Here is a 26,163-nt window from a genome sequence, read left to right as displayed (position 1 = left end):
AAATATACCAGTATTTATGTATGGATGTTAAGCCAGAGCTGGTTTGTGCCTGTTTCCTAAGGCTGATCCCTTATGGCCTCTGATGGAGACCAGTGTGTTCTGACAGGGCTGCTGTGTGCCCAGCTGCAGGAGGAAGGGCCTTCCCCTGGGCAGGAGAGGAAAGGCAGCACTTGCAGCCTGGTGCTTGCTGGCCCTTTCCTGTGCACTGCGAAGCTGTTCTTGTTGCTGTCAAGTCCTTTCAGTGTGTACTTTTTGTGGATTTGAGTGGGACAGGGTGCTGAGCTGTGTCTGGGAAACACAATGGGTTGACAGGAAAGCAGTGCACCTAACATCAGGAGTCTGTGAAAACTTGAAAGAGCTCTAGACAGAAATATTTTGCATTTGACTCTGGACTGTAGCCTTTGAGGCCAAACTCAGCCTTCAGTGTTAAGTGGCTGCTAAGTATTTCCCTTCTTGTCTCAATGCTAACTAACTGCTGGGAGAAGGGTGCATATTCCAGGAGGGCTGGGGAGGGCCGATAGGATAAAGGGGAGACAGCAGAGCATCCTCTTTTTTTCAGTTCAGGAGCACAGCTTTGTGGCCAGGTACCTCAATCCACAAACTTGCAAGAGGAAAAGCCTTGTGTTAAACTTATAATGTGCAACTTTTCATTTACATGAGCCACTTTCACAGGTTCTCTTCCAAAGCAGATCCTGCTGGAGCACAGTCTCCTTCGGGGTGGGCGCAGGCCTGTGGCGGGGCCTGCACTGGGCCTTGGGCCAAGGCCTGTGTGAATTAGCACTGAGCTGTTACCAACAGGCCCTCTCCAACCAACTGTTTTGTTTTGCCAAATGTCATTTTTGCTTTTTGAGAGCACAGGGAAGATTTGGGGGTGATACAATTTGGGGCTTAGCATGGGGTTTCAGCCCTACAGAGGTCTGCCTGTTGCCGGGCCCTTGCGTGAGTCCCATGTTAGGAACATCTGCATGGCAACGCACATGTAACATGCCTGGAAATACTAAACAGCTTTTCCTGGAAAAAAGCAATCAAACCCAACAGTAAAAAAGCGGAGGGAGCCATTTCCCACCATCAAAAGAAAATGAATGCTGAGCCTATATTTAAGGGGCAGATTCATGGATTTTGAAGCAGTCTGGAGAATCTCAGCCTGCTTCATGTTTTTAATGAAGTATGAAAATAAGTAGTTATCAGTGTAGGGCTATTTATTTATTTTAGTTTGGGTCCTGTTAATGCTGCACTGTCTTTCCACATTTTCAGTATTCATCCGGTGTAGATGAATCTTTATCCTTCATAAAGAGTTGCCAAGATGCTCTGGGACTGTGGCCTTCGTGTGCTGGGTGGGAATCCACTAAATGAGTCACATTTAAATGGCAGTAAGACTGTTTTCATGTTTCAGAGGGGAGTATCTCTTAAATGCAGTTTGCACTTCTCCACGTTATTTTCTCACTTATGCAAACTCAGACAACGCTGATTCACTTAAGCCTAGTTTTATTAAAGCTGATGTGTTAACACTTTCCCACAACCGTGTGCACAGAGGGAAGCCTGCAGGGTTTGGATCGCTGGCTACTGCACCTGAGTGCTAATACAGACAAGCAATGGTCCAAGGCTGGCTCTTTCAAAAGATCATTATTACTAATCCTGATTTCAGTTGCATTTTAGCAGTCTCCCAGACTCTCAGGGCAGAGTGCTGTCCTGGAAGTTCTGCCTGGGCAGAGCTGGTGCATCCTGTGCAGCCACTTCCAGACTGAGATCCTGATAGCCTCCTGCTAGCTGACATGTGTTATCTGTTCTCCTGCAGTCTACGAGACCCAGACACCAGCCAGAGATGGCAAGATGATCAGCCCATCTCCCAGTTCAGGAAGTAGGAATGGGGGAGGGTGTGAGGACAGAGCAGTTCCCTACAGGGTCCCACTGTTAAGGGTTAAAACTTCACTTGGGGAGAAATGCCAGAAAACATTTGCCTTACTACAAAAACCCAGAGGGGAATGTTTCTTTCTAATCACCTCCTCAAAGAGATGCAAAGCAAAAGCTCTTGGCCTCTGCTCTTGTCATCACACATCCCCTCCCTCCTGCCTGCCCTACGTCCCCTTCAGGGTAGGGAGAGCCTACTGTTAGAGCTGGGCACAGGAGGATTTTTACCTGCTGCTGTAAATGAGCTTGGAGCAGAACTGTGTATGTCACTGACTTACATGTCAGATCCACTATCTCTCCCATCCCTTTCCACCCCCCAGCCTCCAATTTGCCAGTGAATCATTAGACACCGGCACATTCAGCTCTGACTTCCCAGCAAACTGCCTGAGGGTGCTCCATGGCCAGACAGACAAGAGGGTAATGTGCTAGATTCCCCCTTTGCTAGCGATGAATTTAATGGCGATTGCTCCTGTTAGCCATGCTTTCCAGTAATAGTAACAAATTCACTTTTTTTTTCACTTTCAAAACCCTCCCATTGCAACTAGAATGGCTGGGAGAAAGCTAGTTGTTAACTAGTCATGGGTAATTAATTACTCCACCTTCCCCATCAATCAGCTGGGAAAAGCCAAAAGGATTTGAGTACTTGCAGCAGATGTGTGTTCTCTAGACATGCTGATACCAGTGTGCAAATGAAGTGGCAGCAGGAGACTATCACATACCCTTTTGAGGAAGAAGCAGTAAGTCATGATACACATCCCACGCTCTTGTCAGGTGAAGTCTGAAATTCCCAGTGCTGCTGCTGCTGTTGTGCAGTTTCTGACTGGGGGATGTTGATCCATCTTGCTGCTAGCTTGAATCTGACCCAATTTCTGTTCTATTTTTCCTTTTCCTATTCTGATTATTGTTGTCTTTGCTGCTTTCTATGATTAGGATACTAGCAGTAGAAACACAAGACATGGTGGGGGCACAGATTTGATGCTGGCTTTCCTTTTGAGCAGAGCAGAAAATAATTTCTGCATCCAGTTTTGATTGTGTCTGGTAGTGGCTGTGCAAGTGCAAGCAGAGGAGACCCCTCTGGTACAGAGACCCCCCCCTCTAGTGCTGGATGTCCCCGAGTTAGCTGAAGGAGAAGAGCCTGTGGTCTTCTGCATTATCCAGTAGTTTTAAGGAGATGTCAGGAAGGCTGGATGTGGTTCTTCAAAGGTGCCAAGAGCCAATGGACCATCTTCTCCTATAAAATCATCCTCAGGGCTTCTTGAACTCTCCAATCCCATTCTTTTAAATGTACTTCCTTGCCACACTAAGCATTGGCTTTCCTCTCCCTGCCTGGTACTGGGATGCCTAAAATTCAGTATTGAAAAAGAGCCAGTCCCTCCTCTGGTTGAACTCCTTTATCCTCTTTGCACGTCCTTGCATTGCCTGCTCCAAAAGGCAGCAAAAACAGAAGAGATGTTGTTTGTTTATAAAAACTGACTAAATAAATTCAGAATATGTTTTGCATGTCAGACTGAAAATCAGATGTCCCAGTAACATCACTGACAAAATAAAAATATATTTATTTTATTGGGAGCAAAACTAGACCACGAATCAACTACAGCCTTATAGCAATGTTCTTGGAAATGAACAGAGCTTCTAAATTTGCTGTGCGGGATCCAACACTGGCCCATTGAGACCAATATCCTGCTTTTGACCTCCTCCTTTTGAACATCTTTGACCTTTAAATGTTAGTATAGCCCTTTCTGTACATGAATGCATAGAAGTCCCTTCTTCACCAAGGTGCAGTGGCTGTTTTGTGCCCTGAAGCATGAGACTTGATTGCTGTCTCTTAGCACTTGTAAGCACTTGTAAGTACAAAAGCTAATGGTCACACTTGCAGAATAAACTAATTAAGGGAAAATGCTCAAGTCCTTGGGTTTCTGCTCAGCCTTCCGTTCAGTATAAGACTCTTGGATCACTTGCCCTAGCCCTGGAAGGTGCCAGCCGAAGGAGTTTGGTGCCAGTACGATGATGTGCCAGCATGGCTGTGTCATGAAACTATTGCAGCTTTCACTCATGAAGCTCAGCTGCAAGATGCTGCGTGTAGAGCAGCCTCAGTCCTGAGCTTCAGAGCAGCTGTGGTGCTGATGAGGACCCTGCTGTAGAAGAACAGTGCAGTAGCAAAATTAACTGTGCAGTTTAGGGCTGTGAATGCAGAGATTGGGTAGGTAAGAAATGTTGTATTATCAAATGCGCTTTTGTTAGCAGAAAATAACATCTGTTGGTGAATGAATGCATTGCTGCAGCATCCTAGTTGTGAGGACAAACTTTACCACAGACTGCTAATCACCCACTTGGGAAGGATCAAGCTCGATACGGTCCTGATTCTGATACCAGAAATCAAGAGTAAAATGGTTCTGTGCTCTGGAGGTGAAAGTCATACCGAATCTGTGGAATAGCCAGAAGGAAATTTTTTCTGTTTGCTGTTTAAGGGACTTTTGTATTTTGTAGGTAAGTCTTCAGCTGATGTTTTGGGTCTTGTCTCTATTTGTTTAAAAGTGCGTTAGCAGTAAATCAAGGTGCATTTCCCCTGTAGGGTTTCCTGTATGTCAAAGCCATGTTAATTCTCTTTGATTTTCTTCCCTTAGCCCCAGCCATTGCTGCAGATCCTTCCTCTCTTTGTCCCTTTGGACATCAAAGGATCGCAAGGGGACAGCCCTGGCGAGAAGCTCCTCCCTGCTCATTAGCCTCCATAAAACAGGAACTCACCTTGGCTTGCTGCGCTTGGAGTCCCATCCTCATCCTGGTCACTCTTGACACTGGATCTCAGAAGGAAGGGCTTTTGCTTTCTTCAGGAAATCAGACCTGCTTTTGAACTGGACTATTTTGGCTCCCCTTCTAAGAACTCTGGTGGCTCTCTTGGCCGTGCAAGCTCCTAGACTCCACGGTACATGGAAAAATGCAAGCTTTACCAGGTAAGTAAAGGACTCCCTCCTTTTCCTTATTGCGTGGGAAATCCTAGGCTTATGCCAAGAGCGCGTAATCATTTTAGAGAGAAAACAAGTGCTCCTGAAGGGTTACCAGCATTTCTCATCGTGCGTGTGTGTGGCTAGAGAGGATTTCTAATTTTTTTTTTGTAGGAATAGATGAGAAATTTTGGGTTTGAGCGTTCTTTGCGAGTCTTGGAAGATCTTATGTGAAGTAGCAAAGGTTTCATCGCAATTGTGCCCAAAACTCCCTTATCCGTATCACCTTGTGCAGTGTGATCCTTCACTGGAGGCTGGAGATGTTATTAATTGTCTGCAAAGTACCCTGAGCTCCTTCAGGTTGAAGGCCGCAGAAGGATTGGAAATATTTGTTATACTACTGCTAAGAGTTCTGATACAAGCTGTGGTTTTGTTTGCTTGTTTTTCTCTGCCCTTTGAAAGTATAGTACCAGGTTCATGCCCAAACACGGGATTTTTTGTGATTTCCTTAGGGTTTTATTTATGTTTTTTCTTCGTCAGTCCGACTCGTAACAGGCTGTTAACCTCTTCTGCGTGGGGCGTGATCAGATTGGGCACAATGACAGATATTCATTGGGAAGCTAAGGGCCAATCCAGGGGCACTGCGTTTGTCAAGATGACTGAAACCCAAATTTAGTCTTGGGTTTTACTCTGTATCAGCAGGAAGCAACTATTTACCTAGTTTAGGTGTGCCGTTTGTATGTACACGTTTGAGGTGTCTGGGTATTCTCAGCTTCCTTTCTCTACCTCTGCAACTTACTGTATCATTCATAAGCAAAGTACACGTGCAATGACTCAGTTTCCACCTTCACTGTTGTTTTGGGTTTTTATAAAGTAATCCATACGGTGCTGATCTGATCCATACTGATTTCGGCCACTCCAAGAGAATTTTGAGTCGAAAAGCAAAAGAGCAACAGCAAAAAAAAAATATAGACCGAATTATAGTATTTTATAATGTTAAAGATTCAAACTAGTGTAGAAGTCACCTTGTTTTCTTATCGACTTGTTTCTGGTGTATGACCCCACACAGCAGAAATATTCCAGGTGACGACTGGGTGCGTTTGAGAGGTGAAGCCAACTGCATTTGTAGAAACACCGTACTTTTGTTATTGCCAAAAACCTTTCTGGTTCAGAGAAGTGAGGTTCCCTTCAGACAGCTGACGTGTTTCTACTGACATTTATAAAATCAGAGAATGCGGGGTTTTTTCGGCTGTTGGCAAGATTGGTTTCTCAGGTAGCTTTATACATTGAGGTACATTTCTCCCCTGTGGACACTGGATAGCTGTTAGTGTTGGACTTCGTCAGAAGATACCAGCAACAAATGTAGTAATAACTGATTTTAGTGACGGTAGGAAGCATACCTTTTGCCTTATTGGAGATTTCCCAGTATTGCAAACCCAATCCAATGCTTTTTTGGGAAGGCTGCAATAAATTTTCTGACATGATAACATTGTCTCAGTAATTGGCAATTACTGAGAGACTGGTTTAGGTGAGTGGATTGTCCTCCAGCTTCTTCTGTCCAAAGAACCTACCCCCCACGAGCATTACTGCATTAACTCTCGTTTCTCTTTCTCTTCTTTCCATCTTCAAGATGGGAAAAAGATGGGTACAGCCTATTCTAGATACAGAAACTGATGGACAAACTGCTCGCGTGTATAAGAACTTTAAAATCAAGCATGGACTAGATTGAAGATCTCTTAATTTTCAGTGCCTTTATCGTAGCACCAGTGCTGTGGTTCCAACGTGAGGGCATCTTTGTGGGGGAGATGCGTGCATGAGCCTTGGCATTAGTTCTATAGGCACAGAATAGGAGTGAATTTGAAGTGCCGTGTAAGCCAGCCTTTGGCTCTGCAGAGAAAACCCAAAGCGGATCCTACAGATGGATCCACCGCTGCAGAACCCTGCTGAAGCCGATTGCCCGAGTGTGTAGTCAGCTGTGTGGATCCATTAGCAAGCTCACACCATCGCTGGGGTCACGATCCCCATGCAAACCGTTAATGTGCCAGTTTTCAGCCTATCTGTGCACACACAGCCTGCGGTGTGGAAGACATTAACTACATTTTAAAATCTTTGCTGCAATGTTTATTGTATGCGCAGCTCTTTTTCCCTGTCTCTTGTAGCATCTGACTCATACAGGGGCTTTGTGGACTCGTTTTGGTAAAAAGCAGATTATGACATCTGCCTTTGATTTTTTTTAATTCAGTATTGAACTCATTTCACTTCAGTCCCTCTTGATTTCATTGGAAGTCTCCCCTCAATAAGGGCTCCTGAGATCTGCGCCTTGTTGTCGTCTCATTTAATGGCATTGGAATTTGCTTACAAAAATGTTAATTGTAAAATTCATTTGGGGAAGGAGTGAGCATCTGTCTAGCTAATCAAAATCTGTTTGCATGTATTTGTGACTGGATGACTCCTGTGGGAAATCAGCCCAATTTTATTGTAACTCCTTTTGATACATGTGCCGCGCCGAGCTACCGAATGCATCGTCTCATGGCAGCTTTCATGTCTTTGCAAGAGGATATGGGGGAAGCTTTAGTAAGAAGATGTTAACAGGCTAATCTTAGTGAGCAAACTAGGTGTTACTTCTTAGCCAGTTCATTAATGTTGGATCAAAGCAGAAAAAAGGGTAGGGGATATTTTCTTAAAATGCCTTAAGAACTTTACAAACTGACAGAATTATCTTTAAATGTATTTTACTTCCTAATACTGTGAGAAGAACCTCTTCGACTCTCATTGGGATGCTTTTGTGTAAAGATGTTGCTTTCTGAAAAAAGCTAATTTGTCTGGAAGTAGCTGTCTACTTTTCATGCTTTTTCTTTTGAAGACGTTACTCAGGAAAGCTGTAAGAAACTTAATTCCCTTATTTCTCATATGCTCTGAATAACATCTGATGCAGACCAAGAGGCAGAAAAATCTCCCTTTTAAACAAATAGCCATGCCTGGCTGATGCTGCATCACCCAGCAGAAGTGTCCTGCTGGCACCGAACTGGGGACAGCGCTGCTGCTGCGAGTGCTGCGAGTCGAGCAGCCTTATCCGTACCTCCTTCAGACTGCAGGGCAGTCAGTGTTAGTATGAAATCAGTCCACCAGTAACAGTATTTCTGATCTAAAGTGGAAATGTTTTGGGTTTTTTTTTGCCTGGGCTTTTCAGCATGGCTGCAGCAATCTTGCATGTGTTAGAATATAGTACAGATCTCCTATAGGAGGTTTTTAATCCAAACTTTACAGAGGAGGTGGCTGCCATCAACACCAAAGACAGTTTCTCCAGCAGTACCCCTTTCCTTGTCCCCAGGATGGTAGTTAGTCCTCTGTCTGTAGCAGGAAGTGCAGGCATATTGCCGACAGCTCCTCTGATGTGCTGTGGTGTGCTGCTGAAGAGCACCTTCCACCGCCATCACGGGCTCCTCAGTGGTCTCCGTCTCCAAGTCCAGTTCAGACCAGCTGTCCTGTTCTAGGAATATTGTGTGGTCCTGCTCTGTCACCTCCTTTTTTTTGCTTCCACTTACATTTGGATCTCCTATCTATCCCTTCTTTGTCCTCTGCAGAGATTTTTCACCTCTGCTACCACCTACCTGTCATTTTCTCCTGTTATCCACCAGTGCACTGAAAATCTTTCCAATCCTTTCAGCTTTAATTTTATTCCCTTGCTAAAGTGTTTTGTGTAACCCTGCTCATACCGGAATAGGAATGAAAGTGGATTGTGGCTCCCTGCCAGTCTGAGTTTTGGAACAAAGGAAGTCAGGTTGAGTTTGTACGACACGCAGATCTCTACAAAAGAACTTAGCAGCTAAAAAGAAATGTGTTGGAAAAGCCTTTATGCCTTCTGAGCTGACTAAGCCGTTGAAGGAAAATAATGGATTTTCTTTAGGAGGTTTATTGTGACGCAGACTCCCCAGTTCTCAGCAGCACCTGGGACCTTCGTGGGTGAAATCACAGCATTCAGCTGCCTGAGCTGAACCAGCGCTGTGCACTGCACGGTGCTTTGGGGCTCAGATGGACCATGGCCAGACAGGAGGAGTGAACAGCCAGATGTACAGACCCCATCTGTTACTGCGGCGTGTGAAATTCAGTAGCTCCCTGTACAGGAGGGAGCTGGCACTGGAGGGTACTGGGAGGGCTGATACGGGTGCTGCATCTCGGGGACCGGTCCCTGAGCAGGAGAGGCTGCTTCACGCCGGCTGTGCCCTCCTGCCTGTCTGAAGTTACCACTTTCCCTCTCTCCCGGTAGACGTGAAAGCGCCGTGTGAGGCCCTTCCTTCCCCCAGCCTGGAGCCCTACCCGCAGAGCTCCATCGTGGTCACCCTGGAGGACATCGGTCTCTGGATGAAGTTTCATCAGATAGGAACTGAGATGATCATCACCAAATCTGGCAGGTGAGGGGTGCAGAACAGCTGCCCACACCACACTCCAAGCTGCTAACAAAATCTGTGAATGCTCATTTTTTGAATGGTGGCCCTTAAACTGTTTTTTTTAGCCAATTATGCACACCTCCCTGCCTTAGCAGAAGAATTACACTTTCAGGATGTTGAAGTGCAAACTGTGAAGTGCAAGAGGTCACTGTGGGGCTGATGTGCTGAGAAAACTTCTGTACTCTTATCTCAGCACTTAACACCGATGTTCTTCCTGTTGCTGCAAGGTTGGTCTGGAAGGTGCCCTGGGTTTCTTTTGCCTCCCTCACAGGCAGCAGCAGTGGAGCAGTAAATACCCAGGTTTGACTCTGCATTTGCAGACAAGAACATGGCATAGAATAGTAGCAATCTGCGTGCAGACTACTCTAAAGTTTGAGTGAGTCATGCATTGTGGAGCTTGCAATGAAAGAATATGAAATTGTAACGTATTATGTCAAAGCTGCTGTGAGCTGAAATAATCCCTCTGGGTAGAGAGGTAGGTGTCAGAGCTTTTTTGCAGAGTCAGGAGATGAAAGTGGCAGCGGGGAGTACTGGAATGGAAAGTTAGATGTTCTCTTAGATGAGAGCACGTTTTCTACCCATGCTAGAAAATGCTCTAATCTGTCCTCCCGGTCTGTGCTAGCTGCAGAAGGCTAGGAACTACATGCAAATTCCAAATTACTGTTATTTTTTTAAGTTTCCCACTGTTGTGTTACAGGATTCAGAAGAACAAAAGCAATAACAGTGTCAGGCCATCAGTGACTGCTGCCCTGTTAGTGCCTGTTCTACCTAAGCCCATAGGATTAGCCAGTACATCACTAAAATGGTAAAAATGTTCAATAGCTGGCCTGTAGCAATACTGCAACCAGAACTTTGCACAATAGTGAGTAAACATGACCTGATGCTTGATCATTAGACAATGTCCACTTCAAGGAGAAATCCTTATGTTGAATATTTAATTTCTTCTCCAGACGAATGTTTCCACAGTGCAAAATCAAAGTGTCTGGCTTAATCCCATACGCCAAGTACCTGATGCTGGTAGATTTTGTGCCAATGGACAACTTCAGGTACAAGGTAAGTACTTTAAATAATAGAAGTTATGTGCTCCTTCTGTCTTTCTTTGGAACAGATTAATCTTTATGCTTCACTGGCAAGGCTGATAAATAAATTGTCTTTGGACAAAGTTCAGAAGTAATTGGTGAATTTTATCCCTCTCTGGAGTTATTTGTCAGTTTTGCTTGGGGAGCAGCTGGAAAGGTAACTAATTTTCATTGTAAGAGCTACAGGTTTAATCATGATTAATGTCAGACTTCTCTCTGACAGCCTTTGGGAGAAAGGGAGGGAAAATGAAGCCTAAAGCTGGAGCTGTTTTGGTAACATGATCATGGCTTATAATAGAGAACCTGCTACTTGTCAGTCCTGTGCTTCAGAGGAGTCCACTAAATCAACAGTGAAGCAAAGTTGCTGGGTTTTTCCTATAATGAAAGTAATTTATTTTTAAGCTCCAGATTTCCGTCTTTCCCTTCACAGTGGAATAAAGATCAGTGGGAAGTTGCTGGAAAAGCAGAGCCTCAGCTCCCCTGTCGCACCTACGTCCACCCAGATTCCCCAGCTCCTGGCAGCCACTGGATGAAAGAACCCGTCTCCTTCCAAAAACTGAAGCTCACCAACAACACCCTGGATCAACACGGGCATGTAGGTTGTAGCTGGCCTTTGTGCCATGCTCTCTTAGAATTCGTTGCAGAATTGTGTCCTCTTAACTACCTGTGAGGGAAGGCTTTAGTTTGTACTGTATGTAGAGGCATGGTGGAGGCACCAGTCCCAGGCAGGCATCCCTGGTTTGAAATGAATGTCCTGGGTGCCTCCACAGGAGGCTTTGCACAGCATGTTGGCAGTGGTTGCACATGGAAACTTTCTCCCTTGTCTGTCCCTGTGCCAGATCATTCTCCACTCCATGCACCGTTACAAGCCTCGCTTCCACATTGTGCAGGCAGACGACCTCTTCAGTGTCCGCTGGAGCATCTTCCAAGTCTTCAGTTTCCCTGAGACTGTCTTCACTTCTGTTACTGCCTACCAGAATGAGAAGGTACAATGTGCAAGTGCTGTCCTTGGACACTAGTCAACCTGGGCACCTGTGATGGACAGGGGAAGTCAATAGATGCACTATGGTCCCTATGGAAAATACCTACCCGGGGATGAGATGAATCATGCAACTTAATTGTATTAAGTGCACTGTTAACAAAACCCTGAATGCAGTAAAAAGTATGGGCAAAAGTCCAGATATAGATACTGACCCTGTGTATTTCTCTAGTCAGCTGAATCCTACCCAAAGTCACTTCTCTCTGTATGTCAGTTCCGAATCAATAACGGGAGCTGCTGGGAGAGCTCAGGTGCTGTGGCAAGGGCATGTCCAAAACCCTCAGACAAGCCGTTGTGATAAATACTGAGGTGAAGGTCTTGAAACAGTAAAGAACCCAGCCAGTCACCGTGGTACTGAGTCTTGTTTCTTTTCTTTTAAGATTACAAAGCTCAAGATTGACAACAATCCATTTGCTAAAGGTTTCCGTGAGCATGGGAAGAACACTCGAAGGTAAACTGATTTTTCATCTTAATTCATTTATAACTGGAGTTCATTTGTGAATTTTACCCAAGGAGCACAACTATACTAGCTAGCTCTGCAGAGCCTGCTGCATTGCGCACACTGCACGTGTCTGTATCTGGGAATGATGTCCCCCTGTGCAGCCTCCTCCCAAGAGACTTGGGGAGTGGGAGGAGATACAGGGTTTCCTACAGAAGTGTGGGAGGTGTGACAAATTTGAGACCTGCATTCCCTTGCGAGTTGGAGCTAGACTGGAGTCTGATGTGTGAATAGCGGTGATAACAGGAGTCCACAGCAGATCACAGAATCACACAGAATATTAGGAGTTGGAAGGAACCTCGAAAGATCACCCAGTCCAACCCCTGCCAGAGCAGGATCACCCAGACCAGGTCACACAGGAACACGTCCAGGCAGGTTTTGAATGTCTGCAGAGAAGGAGACTCCACAACCTCTCTGGGCAGCCTGGGCCATGCTCTGGCACCCTTACAGTAAAGAAGTTTTTCCTCATATTCAAATTGAACCTCCTATGCTCCAGCTTGCACCCATTGCCCCTTGTCCTGTCATGGCTGTCACTGAGAAGAGCCTGGCTCCTTCCTCCTGACCCTCGCCCTTTACAATTTTATAAACATTAATGAGGTCACCCCTCAGTCTCCTCTTCTCCAAGCTAAAGAGACCCAGCTCCCTCAGCCGCTCCTCAGAAGGGAGATGCTCCACTCCCTCCACCATCTCTGTGGCTCTGCGCTGGACTCTTTGAAGCAATTCCCTGTCCTTCTTGAACTGATCATTGTGTCTCTTTGAGATCAGCTTGATTCTGACATTTGGAAGCTCCCTCATCTCCTTTTCCCGTGTGTGGAAAAGCATCTCTTCCAACAGGAAATTTTGTCTGCGAGAAGGAAGATGGATACCAATACCAGCAAGGTCTTCTGTCTGGTCTGAAGGCAGCCAGTGGATGAGATGTGGGGAAAAAAAAAAAGCTTAAATGCAACCATATATTGGCAATAGAGGAGGAAAAGTGTTTTTTTTCTCAAGCAGAAAATGTGATGAAAATATCTGAGATTCTGTTTTGTGTTATTTTATGCCTGAAAAAAAAATCTCATTTCCTGGTGAAAAAGGCCAAAACTGATTTTTTTTTAACTGAAACTTAGAAAATGTCATAGATTTTCTTTCTCCTCCTAATAGGGTAATTTCTGACTAAGCTTAGACTCATTTTCCGTTTAGCTTTCAAGCGAAAGACCCACCCTGCTATACATGTACCTGTGTGTACAGTGTGTATATCCAACATTGGACTGCACCTACAAACTCAGTGCAAAAAACCTCTGGTGCTGAGTTTCCATGTTAATTGTGCCTTCTGTACAAACATGAAGTGGGCAACCCCTTTACCGATCTATCCCCAGTATCCTGTGGGGTGAGGGCTTTCGCTGGGAGTGTGCACTGGTGGCAGGCAGTGTGGCTAACCCTGTAATTTGCCTGTGGCAAGTGTATTCCCCAAGGGACTGTCAGGGAGCTTTGCTAGGAGAGGTGCAAGTCAGAGAACCTCAGAGAGGTTCATCCCATCTTTTTGTCTTCCACAGCTTGTCCAGAATCCCTTGTGTATTTATCTGGGCAAAAACAAGCTGCTACTTCCATGTCTTGTTTCTTTCCCAGGGAAGGCCGAGCCAAATGCCAGAAACCCAGTCCAGCCAAGGGCCAGAAGAGGAAGCTGCCCGAGGAAAAGGAGTCCAGCGCTGAGGAACGTGGTAATATTGATCACAACAACCCTACAGAGTTGGTTCCAAACTGCCCAGACCATGAGAAGGAGAAGCAGCAGCGACATAGCCCCCTCTCTGGGCAGAGTGGCCTGGGTGGAGTCCCTAAAGAGTGCTGTGTGTGGCTTTGAGCCTCCGACTCTTCTGGCAATGATCCACAGCAGCCTGCTTGCAAGTGGCTTGTTGTTACTGACTGCTCATCAGCGCTTTCACCAGCCTGGCCATGCTTTGTGACTGCGTATGATCACAGGCTGTGCTTTCACAACATGTCAGTAGCAATATGAGCTTGCAGTATCACCCATTGCTTTCTTCTTGGTTCTCATCGATGCGGTTGTGCCAGCAATGCTGTTTGTGCAGCTGGGTTGTGGTGCAGATAGTGGAATTGACATAATTTAAAAAAAAAAGAAAAAGAAAAGAAATCTTTACTCTTTCTGTTAGGTTGTTTTTAAGCTTGATCATTCCTTGCTGCAGTTCATGGTGCTGCTTTCAATAGCACAACTAATGAGAGTACAGGGCAGGCCTGAACACCACAGCGTGAGGGCAGAAAAGTGCTGCAAAAGGCAAGTCCCTTAAGGTAACATGACTGCAGAAGAGGTATTAGTGTGTCTCCTTCCACCGTCCTGCAACTAGTGCAGCTGCCAATAGACCGATGTGAGCTCTGGGTCTCTCTTCCCTCTTCTCATTTTTTTTTTCCATTCTTTCTTTTCCCTGCTGTGAGTCAGATTTTGAGAAAGACGAGAATGCCGATGTCAAGGAAGAGAGTAACCCCGTCGTGGTGAGCAATGGATACCCCTTCTGGGTCTCGGAGCAGAATGGCAGCCATGCCTTTCCTGCAGCGTCGCCGGTGCCAGCTGACCAGAGGGAGGGTCTGGCCAGAGAACAGCAAGTGCCTACGCCGTCCTACCAGACATATCGGTGAGTCCCCCCTCCTGGTGCTCATGTCCAAAGCCACCCTCTTACCTAACGGGATTCTTCTTCTTCTGCTGGGTATTTCCTAAGAAAAACAGCCAGTGGGAATGAGGAAGGATGCTTTTCTGTTGGACATTGGGTGATAGGTGCTAGATTAGCATGGAGACAGCTCTACAACAAAGCCTTTCTGTGTTCCTTCAACCCCACAGATTCTGGGCATACTTATGTCTTGGTAATGCTCTTTATTTCCCTGTCCTGAAACGCTCTCCCAGCAGCTCTGTGTACTGCAGACCTTGCCTGTCCTTTGGGGGAAGTGTGTTGGAGGAGTGGCAAGATTCCCATAATTTTTTCCCTTCTTCTTACCATTGCAAATTCAAGCAGGAGTTATCATGATCCCAGATTAGAACTGAGCCAGAACTAGGATAGTCTGGGCTTACCTTCTCTGGCATTTAATTTTCCTGTGTGACAACAAGACTTGGACTAAAATCCACACAAACAGTAAGATGAGGCGGTAGGCAGGGGGAAGAGGGCATGCTAAGAGCCTGCCCTGTCTTTCCCTGGGGGATCTGTGTGGGTTTCCAGTGGTTTTCTGCTGCGGTAGGTTTGACTCGCTTTTCTCTCTGCCCTCGGGGCTCAGGTTCCACGAAGCTGGGGACAGCCAGCAGCTTCCCACACGTGATGCCGCTGCCTTGAACGATTTCCGGGCAAGGTGCCACCCCTTGGATCTTGCCACCGTGCCTGAGCATGACTCCAAACAGCTCCCAGAGGGCTTCACCAACCTGCCTCCGCTCCCCCCGCCTCTGCCTCCTCCCCAGGACTACACAGGAGTGGTGAACATGGCTCTAGACTCTGTCGGGAAACCTGGGGCCCGAGCGCCCATGTACAGTCCCTACAGCACCGATCAAGGGCTCGGCCAGTGGATGGTGCCTTCCCACAGCCAGTACAGGGCGATGAGCTACTCAGCCTTCTCCACAGAGTACAATACACAGGGGGCTCCAGGACATCCCCACGGGACCATGGCAGAGTGGAGCCAGTACCCTCTGTTCCCGTATGCCTGCTGGTGAACAGGGGAGACCCTTCCCAATTATAAGACTGAAAGAAAATTGTATATGAGATATTTGCTCTGGAGTGTTGGACTTGAAGTCTTGTCTTCACTAGCCAAAGAGACATGGTAGCATGGGATACCTTCACTTCCTTGTCTCCTTGCACTACCACCCTCACTGTATTTCACAAGCAATGGCTAAACTGGTGGCTGTCCCAGCCTTGTCGGTCTGAGTCTGGCTGAGTCAGTGTTCTGCACTGGTTTTTTATCCCAGCAGGAGTAGGAAACCACAGGGAGCTGCAAAAGCAGTATTTAAAGAGCTGCCGAACTCTCAGTCCCAGCTGTTTGTGTCTCACATTTCGCAGTTTCCAAAATCCTTTCTTCCCAGGACTTGTGTGCAAGGAGACAAAGGCTGAGGAGTTTCACTAAGCTGTCCAGGTGGCCAAGAAGCTGTAGAGAATTATTGCAAAGAGAAACAAACCAAGCAATCCGGGTGCCCCCTTGAGCAGTTTCCTCACTTAGGATAGTCAAACTAAAGCTATTTAGAGTCTTGCCTTTCTTCCAGCAGCATCTGAGAGTAAAATACACAGCAACACCCATGTGTCTGAAGTGCAGTGGTGGCTCACGCAGGCAGGGAAGAGTTTATCCCGTGCAGAAGCAGCAGCAGCAAGGCTGTGTGTTGTGGCTGCATGTCCCCCGTGCCCAACCCTCTTCTGTCACCCCTAGATTTGAGGTTAGTGAAACACGCTCTTCTTTCTGCCAGTGGTGGGGAGAGGTTGTTCACAGAATGTGGGGCACTGCTCTGGGTGCTTCCAAAGGCCTGTGCTTGTCAGAAATACGGCCATGAACCAGTGCTGGCTGCGTCACTGACCTCTTCCTTTCGAGGGAAAGGAAATCTTTCACTTTGAACTTCCTTCTTCCACCCACCGCCTGCCACCCCTGGAGAGTATAATTTATAGTTGTGGTTACTGTGCTAGACTAAGCCAGCGTTGTCGATAGCCAGTTGTCAGCAGCCTGGCATTGCACACAGGGCATGTACTTTAATGAATACCCTGCAGGCCCTGGGCTGCATGCTGCTTTGCTGGTGGGCTCGGCACCTCCCAGCCTGGTCGGCAAAGTCATCTTGACGCTCTTTGGGAATCTGTGGGGTTCTGCTCCCATGTTCAGTTATCAGAGCAGTTTCACCTCCCTCACCTCTGTGAGGTTCTGCCAGCGAGCAGCCTGCGTGCTGCCTTGCAAAGAGGATTTCTTTCTATCTTTGTGTTAGAAAGGGGAAGCATCGCTGTTTGCCCAAGTGACAGAATAGCCTGGTCAATGGGTTCTTGTTTGAGATGGGCTCTTTGCTTCTCAGGGAGGGTAGACATGTTCCTAGGTGTTATTTAGGGATTTTTCTTTTCTTGTAACACTTTAAATAAACTGCTGAGTGGCCTGTAGCCATCAGTAGGCAATGAGGTGTGTCATTTAGCCTGTATGCCAGATGGTTTTCTCTGTGTGTGTGTGCACGTGTGCGTAGCAAGATGTTGTCTGTGAGCAGACCTGGGCGGGTTTGTGACCACCAGTGCTTCAGAACCGGTGTGCAGGTACACGGGGAAAGGCTGTGTGCTTCTCTGTTTGGGTACCGGGTCAGCGCTGTGTGTGTGTCCATAGTGTAGAGGTGTTGAGCTGTGTTTATTATTGTTAAAATGACTTTGAGAAGTATCCCTACAGATTTGTGAAACTCAACTACAATGACTGCTTCCTTATTTAAATAGCATATTGCTAACTGCCTTTGTACCACAATTACGATACATACAGAGCAGCCAAGTACTTCCCCTCGGCTTCACAGGATGGGTGTGAGATGTGTGGCGTTTAAATAAAGGTCAGACTCCACCACAGTTCATGCACAGGATACCCCCTTAGCTTCTCCTCTGAGAGCACCGCGGCCAGTAGCGATTTCTACCTGCTGTGCACGACACGCATGTGGTTGTGAGTGACTCACTCAAAAGAAATCTCTCTGGGGAAAAAAATGTGGAGGAGATTGTTTTTAACCCCAGAATATTGCGATTTCCTGCTGTCCAAATGCCAGCTGCGTGAAGGCAGGTCAGCTGTAAAAGTCCTCTGTGGATGAGAAAAATATTCTGACCTTTTAAGTAGCTGATTTTGCCACCAGTGTTTTCTACATCTGGGAAATCAGATGAGAAGGCTGGCTGAGGAATTCGGTGCCTTGAGCCCCGTGTGCAGAGACCCTGGGGCTGGTACTTTCTGCGAGGTCTCTGCAGCGGCTGCAGCCCCACTGGTACCCAGCCGTGATCGCTGCTGGGGCCACGCTGACGAGAAAAGAGAAAGTAATGCACCCCCTCACAGGCTGCTTGGTCAGAGCTGCTTCTTTATCTTCGAGGTTGTATTTCCCTCTGTCACGGGGTGCTAATGAGGATGAAAACCATGCTGCGGTGAGTATGAGGAACTGAGAATGGGCAGCACAGGGAAACCCCTGTGCAAATATGGGTGTAATATTCTTTTTTGCAAACCTTCAGGATAGCTTTGTGAGTGCCAACGCCCCATGGGCCTGTCAGTAGAGCTGGTTTGGCAGGCGGCTCTGGGCTGGGTAAAGGACTCAGCCTTGTGCCTAGGAAGAGCCATTAATTACTCATCAGCCTTCTGTTGCAGCAGGACTGCTTGCCCTTCAGTGAATCATCCAGCTTACTAGAAAAGCACCTTTACTTGCCTCTCTTGCCTGTCTCTGGTTAGAGACCGCGGCTGACCGGTTTGTGAAGCCTTCGGAAATCTTGCCCCTAGGTGTGTGCTCTGGACTCTGCTGCCACCTCCTCCCTCTGCAGTTCGCAGTGTCTGGTTTTCTTCAGCTGTGGCATTTTATAGTCTCTGTGAGCTCGACTGAAACGCTGGCTTTGCACGCGTGTGAGATAATCTAATGACAGCTTCAATAAAGGGAAATGAGACGTGGGGAAGGCAGGCCATTAGGAGCAATAAAATAAATTCTAAAGTGTGGTTTTCGTGCGTCTTTTTCCAGCACACCAGTGGCTCCACCTTAGCTGTGTTACCTGGGGCCAGTCTGTACACGCATGACACACGCTGTTGATCTCAGCGTTCATTGTTCTGTGCAGCGAATGCAGTGAGCCCCAGGTTATCTGCGTGCATCTCTTGATGTGACTCAGTCCCTTGCACTAATTCTCCACAGCAAATTGTTTGTTTTCTCTGTGTTTTCTGCTCCTCTCCTGCAGAGGAGTTACATAAGGATGAGGGCAAATGGACTATAAATGGGATCTAGGTAAATTTCCTATGGGAAATAAAGATCCTGATTTATTTTGGGTTTTCCTACTGGCTTTTGCAGCCCTAAGCTTTGCCTAACGCTGCTTCAATGCAAATGGGAATGGCAGAAAAATGCTTTGTTGCCAGTGCTGCAGTTCTTCCACAGCCAGCCCTGTTGTGATGAGCAGCCGCAGGCTCAGGAGGGACAGCTGTGATGGTGCTCCCCTGCAGCACTGCAAAGTGCCCACGTCTCCCCAGACCTCACAGAAGATACAGAGAATCCTCCCATGGGAACAGAGTCCCCTCCTGCCTGGCCCAGGATGTGGCCTCTGTGCTCGTACCCACTTGGTCACCTTCTGGCTCTGCAGAAGAATCAACTGGGGCACTCGAATTGCCTTGTAGCTGGACAGCCTGGCTGTGCTGGACTCGTTGCTTCCTTCAGGGTTGACCTGAGTGCCCAGCGTGGGGTGGCTGTCGTTTGGTCCTTGGTGAGCCTCCCAGGAGCCTCCTGCAGTGCCTTTCCTCGTTAGCATATGTACTGGGTCACCTTGATCAGATCCAAGCACCAACCCCCTTCCAGGAATAACAACATTCTCCAAGTCAAATGGGTTTTTTATTGCAGAGCTTAAAAGCCACTTAATTCTCAAGCCCCACATTGGGATCCCATAGGGAGCCTCATGGCAGGGGGGGAACGCATTTGGCTGACAACAACAAACAGCAGCCATCACCTGCCGTGTGTCACCCGCAGTGCGGGGCTGGGCCGGCACAAAGCCAAATACCTCCTGCCAAAGCCAAAAAACTCCTGCCCAGGAGCTGCAGGCAGCTGCCAGCCCCCCCTCCTCACCAGTGGCCAAATGTGCGGGGTGCAGGTGTCTTCACTTACCTGCTTCCCCACCCTCAGCCTGAATTTACTTTGTAAACTGCCAAGAGCAAAGGGAGAGGGAGTAAAACTGCCCAGGGCCAGCTGAGAAGGGAGGACAAAGGGTTTTCCCCAAAGTGTGGGGAGGGGATGGTCTGTCACTCCCCCTGGGGCTGGCTGAGCTCCTGCAGTGCTTGCAGGCACAACTTTGGGGCTCTCTGGGGTGCCTGTTTCTTCCTGTTTTTCTAGGGCTCGACTCTTGGTTCCCCTGGCTGTGAGAAGCAGGCGTGCTCCTGGCCTGGCTCCCAGCAGCTCCAGGTAAGCTGGGTTCCCCACTGTGCTGTGCAGAGATGCAGTAAGGTTTAAATGTGGCTTCTAGACACTGCAGCAAACCTGCACAGGAGAGACCCAGGGAGAGGCAGTGCAGGCTACCTGGGCAAAGGGGGGTAAATCGAGGAAGTGTTTCTCCTCCACAGCCCATGCTCACTGCATGCAGTGTTTGCTGCCCAGGACAAATGCTGAAGTGTTCTTGAGACCAGGGCCTGAGCAGCAGCGCCAGGCAAAAATTTAACCAAGGGTGAAGCAGCCCTTCAGTGCAGGGGTGAGGAGAGGAGCTGCAGCTATGAAGTGTTGCTGCTCAGCTTGATTTCATGGTGTTCCTTTTTTGTTTTTCCATGTTTTATGGCATGAAGCACTTTGCTGTAGGGTGCTGGATGGCAATCTCTGATACTTCTGTAATACTCCATTGTTTTTGTTTGAATGTGCAGGTGTACGACTACAGAGTTCTTGCCCAGACAGCGCCCTGCTTGGTGAGTGTAATGGATGGATTTAATCTCCATCTCCTACAGTTCTTTGAGGACGTGCTGAGATTTTTATTTCTTCCTCTCCTATTTTTACTGAAGAGGGAAAAATTTGTGCCTCCAGAGAGGTGAGTGGGAGCGGGTAGGAGCCATACAGGACAGGCACACTGTCAGTCACACAGCCAGGCGTAAAACATTGCTCAGTTTTGTTGTCTCTGCCCCTCACTGAAAAATAAGACTCCCCATAAAACACGGCAGCTGTTCACAGGAGAGACCTCCTGCGTGCTGGCACCGTCACTCCTCCATCTCCCATCTGTGGGGTCGCAAAGCACCAGCACCTGGGAGATGGTGGGTTAAGGGTAGATCTGCGTGGAAATGCTGGTGCAGAGTAGAACGGAATGAGTCAGCCCTGATTCCTGTCACACTGCGGGGTCTGTCCCCATGCTGGCTCTGGTCATGCTGAGTAGCCAGCCCTCTGCTTGCCCACACTCTGGTTTTGGCTCAGTGTTACTGGCTACAAAGGGCTCTGTGGAGAGAGAACTGGTCAGTGCAGCTCAGGCACCACCCAGCAGCATTCAGGTGAGGGGGAAATGGGAATTGCTGCACATCCAGTACGTGTAAGTCAGCCCTCCCACATCCTTTGGATCATCCCTTGTTATCATTCACCAGGGATAAAAGCAGCGAACAACTGAGCAGCGGAGGGGGACGTGATCAGATCCTCCCCGTCCACAGGGATACGCTGTGCATTGCACTGACACAGGCTAAATGACACTGATGTGCACCCTGGGAGCCCCTGGGGACACAGGGCATTTGGAAAATCACGGATGAGAAGGCCAGGCCAGGCCAGCACCATTTCCAGCTCATCAGGCTGGGCTGGCAGTCTTGCGTGGAGCCGCACCGCATGTTTCTCATCCCGCGCTTCATCCTGCCGTATGTCTGTTAATGGCCCTGTCCTGCCTCCATCCTCAGGGACTAATTGCCTCACACTTGAGCAAATGTGCTTGGTGTTTAAAAGGAGTCTATCGATCCCTGCGTATTCCTGAGCCTCACGGGGCCCTCTTCCCTTTGAAGTGTAAAAGCATCTGTCTGTCTCTGCTTCTCCAGCAGTCTCCTGCCCCATTTGCATCTCCTCTCTTGGTTTCAGGGGCAGCCCAGGGAATCCACCCCCGGACCTCTACAGCTCCATTTTCGGGTGCTGATAGGGCTCCCTGCCATGGGAAGATGGGACTTGAAGGCAGAGGTACAAAGCTTGAGTCTAGGTGGGCGTTGAGCTGAGCCTGCAGCTCGGGGTGCTCGGGATGGAGCTATTCCTGAAGGCTGGTTTCCAGTACTCCAGACTTTGGAGTGCTTTTGCTGTGCGTTTATCTGTGGTGGGTGTGTTGATTAGGAAGGGGAGGAAATAGCCCCTGCCTTCTTCCCACCGTGGTACTTGGTGTCCCAAGCCAGAAAGCAAACGGTCAGTAAGGAAATAAGGTCAAACCTGGGCTGCTTTGGATAATCCCCCATCCAGGAGCTGAGATGCACAAGGGTGACCAGAAGCTGTGATGGTTTTCTGATGGGCATCTGAGCAAATACTGTTGAAACACAACCAAGTCCCTGCTCTGTGTGTGGACAATTTGGCCTGTGATTATCCCCATCCCACCTCCCCTGGACAGTGGTCCCCACTGGAGCATTTACATGCAGGCACCCCGTTATAGGAGCAACTGGAGCCAGGACTAAAAGCTCTGTCACTCCTTGGCCAGCTCCGGGGTGGTGGTGAGAGGACACTGCAGATAAATCCAGGCCTGAATTGCAAGGGCTGCCGCCCAGCACCTCCCAGATGGTGCGAGGGGTTTCCTATTTCAATGGGGTCTCTGCGGAGCAGTGGTGGCACCTCGCTGTTGGAGGCAGTAAATGGGCTCCCATCTGGTTGTAATGATCAGTAGCACTTCAGTGCTTGTTTATTCCCATGTTTTATGCTTCAGCAATAAAATACTGCTTCAGTTTGTTCAATCCATCCTGGTGCGGGATGGAGATGAGTTCACAGCCTCTGACAAAGAGGTCCCAGTGGTACACAGGGTGTTGGTTTTTAAGGCAGCTGGGCAGGATCAGATGATGTAGTGGCAATTAGCTTGAAATACAAATGTCAGCGGACAGTATAGAAGGTAGGAAGGCAGCTCATCGTGTGCCGAGCAAAGAAATCTTGTCCTTGGGTTAATCCAAGGAGGAGGGTTTTGGTTGTGGAGCTGGAGCTGTGCTCCCTTCTGTCCCAGGTTACCAGCGCTGCAGTGCTTGGGGCAGCTACAGCGTGGCAAAGTTATGTTGCAAAATTCTCTGGAGTGAATTCAGTCTCAAATTAATCTAAGGAGGAAACTGTGTGTAAGGGGCTGTGGGGGTTTCTGACGTTGTTCTCTCTGCCCAGCACGCTTGTGTTACCTGCCTGGCTTGTCTGGGAGCAGAGACCCTGCCCAGCAGCAGCTCCAGCGCTGAGGAGCAGATCGTGCTCCAAAGGGGCGAGCAGCAACACCTTGCACATCTTGGTTTCTTCAATAATTCTTGCAAAAAGTAGTTAAGCTTTTCAGCACGTCTCAACGTGACTCTGTCCCATGGGGTAGGTGGGGACACCAAGGCAAAGAGAGGTTAAAGGCAGTAAACCATAGAGGGGAGAAATGGGCTCTTTGTCTCTCTTCTGACTTTTATGGAGACCTGGAAACCTTTTGCTTTCCCATCTCCCATTTGTCTTGTACCCTAATGGGAGAGGAACAGTCTCCTCCACTTTATTTCCCAACAGCATACTCTTTGGATGATCTTTAGTGCTTACCTCTAAAGAGCATTGATTCCAGCAGAGATCTCCTTTTTCCCAGCTTTTTCCCAGATTCAGGGAAACTTTTCTCAGGCTGCTTTTACACATCAGAAGGAAGGTTGGGAACTGCTGCTCCGTTTCCTTACTGCTTTCCCCAGGGCCCTCCATCCAGGCACTGCTGGAGCCAAGGCCGGGCTCCCTGCTGTAGGTTTCAGGCTGATGTACATTTGGAGCGCACCACTGGGATCTGTCAGGTCCCAGGAACATGCAGAGCTAAACCAATCCCTCAAACCCCACCAGGTACCCTCCAAAATGGGGCTTGGGGTTACACCAAATGTGTCACCTTCATCTTCCCAAACACAGGGCCGTCAGTGTAGAGGGAAGGGGCTTTTACAGAGCTGAGCAGGTTTTGCCATCATCGTGTGAAGAAGGGCTGTCTGCTCCTCCCGAGGGTGAGCCTGGCCTCCGGCTTTCAATTGCAAATGAAGCAAACGGCAAAGTGTCTACAAAGCTCCGTGGCTCTGCCCTGGGGTCCAGTGTCTTGGCCCTTGGCTCACCCTGGTGGCGTCCAAGCCCCCGGAGTCAGAGCAGAGCTGTGTCACGGTGCCCTGGAGAGGAGAAACCCCGATCACTATGGATGCTTCAAGCAGCCTTGTGCCACCTGAGCCGAGGGGAGCTCTGGGTGGCAGGAGGGAAGTGAAGGCATCAGGGTACCGTGCTGATACTCATAGTGCTCCCAGCCCAAAATGAGGGATGGTGGGAAAAATACCGCTGTGATTCCTGAGATTTGGGTTTGGGACAGCCTGTGAGCTGTGGCACGAACTCCTCGAGTCCAGACTATAAAGTACTTCACAGGGCTGTCCCAATTGCTTGGCCTATTAGTTTTATGGAGGGGGATTTTGTAAAGACACAGTTGATCTCCTTTTACCGTGGTAATGAAAATGCGACCGTGATAGGCAAAGAGCCTGGCAGGGAGGCAGTGGGAGCCTGTGTTTGGGTGTTGGGAATCACCTCCCTGCCGGCCCCCGGGCACCTGTGTGCTTCCACCGAGGCTGAGCAGGCCTGGCTGCCACGCATGGGTGTGCTTTGGCGAGGAGACCCTTGCCCCAGCTGGGGGTTCCTCCTGGCACCCCGAGTTCAGGACGCAGCTGGAGCATCACAGGCAGGGGCACAGTGCCACCCAGTGACTGCGTGTGACCTGCGAGGGGACAGCAGGGGCAGCCTGCGGGGGGTTTCCTGCAGAGGTTTTGAGGCCTGAAAGCAAGGGCATCCCAGGGCAATGGAGAATACGGGAAAACCGAAGAAACCGGCCACGTTGCTGCTCGATGATTGAAGTGCAGAAGGGGCGAAGCTGCCGTGCTGTCACAGTGTGCCTGGAGCGAGGGCTTTGCGTGACTGGGCTTGTTCAGGTGCTGACAGAGGCTGAATCTGGGGCAAGTTGAGGCTGAAGTTGCTCATGTTTCGGGAGGGAATGTTGCAGCAAAACAAGTAAAGGAGGAGGTGGTTACCCCAGATGAGCTGCTCTTTGCCAGGAGGATGTGTCTCTGCATTGAGAGGCACAAGAGGGCTCCTGGGGCAGTGCCGCTGTGCCAGAGAGAGGAGGCTGCTGCAGGGACTGCCCTGAGCCACTCAGCCCCTGCCAGGCTGGGGCTGGGCTGGAAGGGACCCCTTGTGTCGAGGTGTCTTGGGCAGGGGATGGCAGTCGTGTGTGGTGACTTCCTGACTTGCACCCCAAGGTTACTGCAGGGCCTTTCCTTCTTTCTGCCCAAACCCTGCCTACATTCCCCGCTGGGTCGAGCCCTGTGTCAGATTCCCAGGCTATAGCAAGCACCAACAGGCAGCTTGGATGGTGGGCGAAAGGGAAAGGAGCCAGGTACAGTGGGGTGCGGTGTCAGCAGCTCCCGAGGTGGCTCCCTGTGCTGTAAATCGCTGTCCCAGCAATGCCCTGACACGTTTCCAGCAGGGACAGTCTCTTGGAGGAGGCACAGACTGGGGCTCTATTTCGGGTGATGACTGCAGAGCCCACGGAGCATTTGGCAGCAGAGAGGGGTGTTAAACCAGCCTGTCCTTCTCCAGGTACATCCTCTCCTCCCTGCACTCTGGTTTCTGTAGCTGTGTCAATGCCCTGCTGCTGCTGGGCTGTGGGACTGCAGTATGCAGCTGAAATCAGAGCACTGCAGCGAGGGAGGCATGAGCCCTGCACGTTTGACAGATGGAAGTCCTACATCTTTACTGCCCTGTCAAGGACTCTGCATGCTTTGTGTTCCTAGGCTGCTCGCCAATGTGTCTTTATTTTTGTCTGTTTAAATTCAGCCTAGTGTTGATACCACAGACACCAACCACTGTGGAGGTCTGTGGCTACTGTTGCATACAGCACAAAGCCTTGCTAGAAACCCAGCACCTTGTCCCACGGGTTGGAGAGCTGTTTCCATCCCATTGCCTACCTCTGCCTCAATCAGGTGGTCACTAGTGACAGTGATAGAGGCTCACTCAGCCCCACACAGGCAGGAGCAGCTACTGAGTGTTGGAAGTAACCGTTGTGTTGCTACTGGGGTACGTCCTGCCATTTGGGATGATCTTGCCCAGAGGTTTCCAACAGTGCAGATACCCTGCATGTGTTGGTCAGACCGTGCCAGCTCCTTCAGCACAATCCCTGACCAGAGCCAATTTTAGCCTTTCTCTTTCAGACTCCTCCCCATGTGTCTCATGTCCAGGCCAAGGTGCTATTTCTTGCAAGGAAATTTTGTTAATTTTAGATCTAGTTCTCCAAAGTGCTGAGTAACCACAGCTATTCCAGGTAGCTGGGGGCAGTGGGAGGCATTCGGTCTTTGGGGCATATGGCTCCTTCTTACATCGAGAAGACCAAGTCTGATGAATTACATTTCCTTTGTGCCATGCAGGGTG

At 48.8% G+C, this 26,163-nt stretch overlaps 1 protein-coding gene across 1 annotated transcript; it reads left to right on the top strand.

Annotated features, from left to right (window-relative positions):
• Positions 1 to 4,710: 4,710 nt before the first annotated feature.
• On the top strand, positions 4,711 to 15,594 carry LOC104544005 (T-box-containing protein TBX6L). The gene is made up of 9 exons (XM_010188744.1): positions 4,711 to 4,859; positions 9,118 to 9,262; positions 10,249 to 10,351; positions 10,808 to 10,972; positions 11,217 to 11,363; positions 11,797 to 11,867; positions 13,521 to 13,612; positions 14,344 to 14,536; positions 15,168 to 15,594. Exons 1-9 carry the CDS (start codon positions 4,844 to 4,846, stop codon positions 15,592 to 15,594), a joined length of 1,359 nt encoding a protein of 452 aa, XP_010187046.1. The 5' UTR covers positions 4,711 to 4,843.
• The last annotated feature ends 10,569 nt before the right edge of the window (positions 15,595 to 26,163 follow it).

This window comes from Mesitornis unicolor, unplaced genomic scaffold, assembly GCF_000695765.1.
Source record: "Mesitornis unicolor isolate BGI_N332 unplaced genomic scaffold, ASM69576v1 scaffold3420, whole genome shotgun sequence".
Taxonomy (NCBI): Eukaryota; Metazoa; Chordata; class Aves; order Mesitornithiformes; family Mesitornithidae; genus Mesitornis; species Mesitornis unicolor.
The sequence above is the reverse complement of the archived record's forward strand: the minus strand, read 5'-3'. Positions and strand labels throughout refer to the sequence as shown.